General features: G+C 30.2%; 1 protein-coding gene across 2 annotated transcripts in view; it reads right to left on the bottom strand.

Moving 5' to 3' along the window:
- The window catches only part of LOC107459108 (probable trehalose-phosphate phosphatase H), a 21,195-nt gene extending 15,772 nt beyond the window's left edge, over positions 1-5,423 (bottom strand). Inside the window, exons 1-11 of one of the 2 annotated variants that reach the window (XR_008001506.1) lie at positions 4,910-5,423; positions 4,188-4,328; positions 3,890-3,961; positions 3,701-3,793; positions 3,461-3,526; positions 2,931-3,032; positions 2,591-2,738; positions 2,409-2,479; positions 1,877-1,969; positions 1,650-1,749; positions 542-596 (exon numbers count right to left, since the gene is read on the bottom strand). Coding sequence is in view for 1 of the 2 variants with exons in the window: in XM_016077319.3 (XP_015932805.1) it covers positions 1,699-1,749; positions 1,877-1,969; positions 2,409-2,479; positions 2,591-2,738; positions 2,931-3,032; positions 3,461-3,526; positions 3,701-3,793; positions 3,890-3,961; positions 4,188-4,328; positions 4,910-5,209 (1,137 nt within the window). In the remaining variant the exon portion in view is untranslated. Of the gene's footprint in view, positions 1-541; positions 597-1,509; positions 1,750-1,876; positions 1,970-2,408; positions 2,480-2,590; positions 2,739-2,930; positions 3,033-3,460; positions 3,527-3,700; positions 3,794-3,889; positions 3,962-4,187; positions 4,329-4,909 lie in introns of those variants that run through there. The other variant, XM_016077319.3, reaches the window with a different exon arrangement.
- Between the last annotated feature and the right edge of the window lie 405 nt (positions 5,424-5,828).

The raw sequence follows: 5,828 nt of genomic DNA on the forward strand, positions 1-5,828 counted from the left end.
GGTGACTTTGAACGCCGGTTTGGGCCATCAAATCTTGGGCAAAGTATGGACTATCATATATTTCTGGAAAGCCCAGGATGTCTACTTTCCAACGCCGTTGAGAGCGCGCCAATTGGGCTTCTGTAGCTCAAGAAAATCCACTTCGAGTGCAGGGAGGTCAGAATCCAACAGCATCTGCAGTCCTTTTTAGTCTCTGAATCAGATTTTTGCTCAGGTCCCTCAATTTCAGCCAGAAAATACCTGAAATCACAGAAAAACACACAAACTCATAGTAAAGTCCAGAAAAGTGAATTTTAACTAAAAACTAATAAAAATATACTAAAAACTAACTAGATCATACTAAAAACACACTAAAAATAATGCCAAAAAGTATACAAATTATCCGCTCATCAACTGGTAAATTAAGTAGCCTAGCAAAATAGATACTATAAGTAGAATATTGTTCATTCTTGTAATCAGTTAGAATGCTCATTTTGAGATGATCAATTTCAGAGTGCAGATTTTCTTTCAACTTCTTCTCTCACTTCTCTCTTCCTCCAACCTTCTCTCTGTTCCCTCTGCTCCCTTTCTTCATCCCTCTTCTCTTCTCTTCACACCTGAACTCACACAATAGAGATTATGAGAGTGCTTTACCTTCAACTATAGCTCTTCCACAAGGAGGATGATACAAGTAATGAGAAGAAGAAGAAGAAAAAGAAGAAGAAGCATGTGAAACTTCTGAAGTTAGTTAGCAAGTTAATAATGTGGCAAGATTGGTTGGCAAAATTAGTTGAGTTTGTTGTTTTGCATATAACTAGATCTTCTATAAATAGCTACCTCACAGTGTAAACTGTAAACACTTACTTCAACTTATAAATAATAGAATTTATCAATTTCTCTATCAAACTGCTCTCTATATTATTCTCTCTCATTTTCTTTTCTCTTAGGCTCTTAGTTCATCTTTTTGTTCACACACTCAGAACTCTGAATCTCATACTTTTCAGTTTTAATGACAAAAAAATTAGTTTTTAATTCAATTAATTTTTTATTTATAATATTAAAAATATTTTAAATATTCTAATAATTTTAACTATCAATTTTATAAATCATGTATAAATTTTATTATTAAAATCAATAACTAAAATTATTGAAATACTTAAAACACTAAAATACTTAAAATTTTCCATTGATATTGGTTTATTTGAACACGTATTTTGAAGCTGGAAGTAAATCATTTTCGTTTTCATTGTTTACACTTTCCAACATAAAACAAGACGTACAATAATAAGTACAATTGAGACAACAAGGTTGGCACGCAATGCATGGCAAAAATTGCACTGCAGGTCTGCAGCAATAAACATTATCTTTCACTATCCGCGTGTGCGCATGCAACAGGATACATTCACATAATAATAATAATAATAATAATAATAATAATAATAATAATAAAATACATATATAATTAATAGAAATAGAAACACAGAAATTTATCTTTATCTATCTTTTAATAATTTATATTTTCTTCCAAAATTATAAATTTCAAATACAGTCTAAAATTTACATTATGAAACAACAACAATAATAGTTTCTATTTTTCAAAAGGAAACTAATAATTAAGGGATACAATTTGAGCCACCCCTTGACTATATTCCTTGGAAGGTATCAATTACCTAAAAATTAAACTCATCTACAAATCTACAATTTGTGGTGGGTGTATGGCTAGAACTTGTTTTTTTTCCAATCTGCCAAACGCCTTAAAAATTGTCCAACCTGTAAATAAAATTTCATTAAATTTATTTTATATTGCACATATTCATTATTAATGTGGAAAAATGAATACAATATTAATGGCTATTATTGTTAGATAATGCGTTAATTGATAAACATGAATTAATACCTCTAAAGGATCATGCAAAGTGTAGATAGCCTTAGTTTCTTTTTGAATTTGAGAAACAAGAATCCCAATTCCTTGGCCCTTACTACGTAGAACCTGTTATATATGATATCCAAAAAATTAAAGTCTCACTACCATAAAATTATTTTTAACAACAAATTTTTAGTACCAAAAATATAATAATTATTATTATATATCTTATTTAACTTATGTTTTGTAACAATTATATATTTATTGTTATTACTACATGTTATAATGATAATTATATATTTTTTGTAACTATTAAAAATAGTCTTCATCGGCAAGTATATAATTGTTACTAAAATTTTTTAACAAAAAAAGTATAAAATAATTAATGTTTAATTACTGATAAATATATTAATAGTTATTTTTATTACCACTAAAAATAAAATAAATGACCGTTAAAATAATTTTTTTAATAGTCTCTAGTTAGAATAAGAATATGAATATGAGAGTTGAATATAATAATGCAATAATTTTAACAAGTTGGTTTTGGTGACGGCAATTCTGTTACCTTAAAAGCATCCTCATCAGTTCTATCATCACCAATATAGATGGGAAATACGCTGGTAGAATTTGCATAGCCTAAAAATCACCAAAGAACATATGTTATAGTTAGCACCACTGCACACATATATAATATATATTAGTTAATTAATTACATATTTTTTATTTTTTAGAATGAAAAATACTCACCTAGTGACTCTAACAAGAATTCAATCGCCTTGCCTTTGTCCCATTTTATAGTTGGACGAATCTCAATAACTTTTCTCCCGTGTGTTAACTTAAGTTTTGGGTACTCCTTGAGCACTGAATTAACTTGTTCCGCCAAGGCTGACCAGCACTAAAGAGAAAGCAAATAAAGGTTAAAAAAATAGATAGATTTAAAATTATAAAAATTTAAAAATATAATAATACTAGTAATTTGACCCATCAATTTAACTTATGTGAGTTTTTGCGCGTGCATGTGTGCATGTTTGGTGAACAAAGTTTATTGAAGGGATTTAAAAAAAAAAATCCTTTAATTAGGTGGTACCTTTTCTTCAACACATCGAAAGTGCACGGACAGACAAAACTTGTTGTTTTCTACTTTAGCCCCTGGAATAGCTTTCATTTTTTCTACCAAGATCTTGTACACCTGAAACCAAATAAAGAATAAAACAAAAAAAGAAAAAAAAGTATATGAGAACATTTCCATAAATCATAAAAGTTACTAGTAAATTATTGTTCTTGAACTGTACTGATCTATTTTTATTAGAAGTAAAAACTCAAGTACAGTTATCTTTATATAAAGTTGATACCAATTTTATGTAAAATTGATATTTAAAAATTATTAAATGATTTAATATATTTAACTAAATTATTATCTAATTAATTTTAACTATCAACTTCATATGAAAACAGATTCTAAGTGAGTTTTTACTTCTATTCAATATTAACTAGAATGTCATTTTTTATTGATCAAATTATGTTATTACTTTAACATAAAGTATTATTATATATTCTACATCATTTGAGTATTTGACATTGAAAAAATGGATGCAAACAAAATTAGACAAAACGAACCTCGTTGATCATGGGCAAGAATTGACTCGCAGGTTGGAAGAGCACTAATGCTTCATTATTATTACCCTGGAAACAAAACAAGAATAATTAAGAATCTAAGCAAAGAACAACAACTTTATTAGAGCATATTGTTTAAAAATGATTTTTTTTAAAAGGAATAACTAAGAAGGGTTATTTTCACCTAAAATAAAGAAATCCAACTATGTTTATAATTTGGTTCTGGTGGAAAGTATGACTCACTTTCTGATGATTGCGGCTTTTTGTTGGTCCTTTGATGTCCATACCGTGACTTCCAGCATAGTACACTTCTCCCAATCTTACAAAATCGTATACCTAAAAATTTTATTTATTTATTTATTTATATTTTCTTTTTCAAAAAAAAAATTGTCTCTCAGATTTTAGTTTTGCAGGGAAGAAAAAAAAATGCACCTTGTCAATACATCTTCCGGTTACTATGGCAGTGGGAAATAGTCTTGCTATGTCCTTTAGTATTGCTCTCATCTGAGTGAATAAAGCATGAAAATAATAAAATCAATATTTATCATTTTCTATTGAGAAGTATAGAGTTTCTTTTAGATGGTTATTTTCAAAAAAAAAATCTTTATCGATTAAACTGTTAAATGATTCAGTTAAACATGTTGAATAATCTAAAAGTTCATAATACTATCTTCACGTGAAGGCGTGCTCATGAAAGTAGCCACCTTCTTTTAAGTGTTAAGAGAGGAACCTTTTTAGTCATGAATGCTTTCTCTGGATCTGCAACAATTGGAGAAAGAGTTCCATCGTAATCAAGAAACACAACAACTTGCTTCCCTTTCGAGTTCCATATTATCTCATCAAACATCTTCAGCGCAGATGGATGACCAACCTGCAAAATCAGGCTACACTATTTAGTTCCATATCATCTCATCAAACATCTTCAGAGCCTCATCTGAACTCGTAAAGAGTTGTGAGGGAACAAGCTAAACTTACAACAACACAAACCACTAACAAACCAACAAAGAAGCATATCATTCACGTTGTAGCAGAGGCATTTGGTCCTCTCTGTCTTTTTTGCCAAATCGAATGCATGATTATAAATGATACACTACTTAGCTTGTTAATAGTGCGTTACATAATCAATGCTTCTCTTCAATATTAATAATTATATTTAAGTTCAATGTTCATGGTTCACTCATTATTGGCCACCATCATTCTTTTTGAGAAACTTACTCCTTTACTATCACTTTAAAAGATTTTGGTACATTCAAAACTTGAATGTATTTGGACACAAAGTAAATCTAAATACATTAATTTTTCGATGTACCAAACTCTAAAGGGAAAAATATTTGGCTGATGTACATAGTGATGTTGATGAATATGATGGGAAAAAGGGCAAAGAAACAGCAAAGGGTATGAATCCAAGAGAGAATGGTATTGGTATATATATGTATGTTAGTTAAAACTTACGATCCAAGAGGGGTTGTTGTTGCTATCGTCTTGGTTGTTATTGTTGTTGGGTGTGATTCGTGTAGGAGAAGAAGCTCTCATTGATTCAAGCCAGGGGTTAACTTTGTTATTGCCTCCTTTATTATTATTGCTTTCTTCTACAGTGAAGAGAAGCCTTCTCTTCTGGTATTGACCCAATAACCCACCAAACAAGGCCATTGATGATTTTTGCACTTGTGAACTTGCTGCCGAAACAGTCGAATGGAAGAACGACTCTGTGAGCTTCACTATGTTGGTACTCACTTGTGATGATGATTTCATTAATAATAATCTTATGTATGTGTAACTTGGGAGAAATAATGAGAAAGAGGTGGAAGGTTGCGACAAAGAAAAACAAGGAAGAAAAGAACAGAGGTGGATAATAGATATGCTGCTTCCCCTGTTCAATGAGCAATTTATAGAAGACGAAAAGAGAAAGAGAGGTGTGGTTTTGGAGTTGGAGCAGTAATAGACTAACAAAAGGGGGGAGAAAAAAGAAAAGATGTGTAGGGGTGTCTGCTTAATTGGTGAACACGGCAATTTATAGAACAAAGAAGAGCGAGGGGGAGAGCAACTCGTGCCCGTTGTACTTTTCAGCAACTGAAATATATAGATACTTTAATAATGATGTTTTTATACAAATATCACACTTTAAATAGTTAGATAGATTAATGTGTTTGATTGAATATGTTTAATTCTATAAACTACGGACACTTCGTTGAGTTGTTATATCTGCGTGTTGAACATATTTTGGACATGATATTTATCGACACTCGTCCAACACGCGTGTTTGTTGTGTTCAACCGTATTTTAATAAAAAATAATTTTTTTTGAGACACACTTAAATATACCTAAATATTATCACGTGTCAACCTGTCCAACTTTATTCTTAATATGTATT

Source organism: Arachis duranensis, chromosome 7, assembly GCF_000817695.3.
Source record: "Arachis duranensis cultivar V14167 chromosome 7, aradu.V14167.gnm2.J7QH, whole genome shotgun sequence".
In the NCBI taxonomy this organism is placed as follows: Eukaryota; Viridiplantae; Streptophyta; class Magnoliopsida; order Fabales; family Fabaceae; genus Arachis; species Arachis duranensis.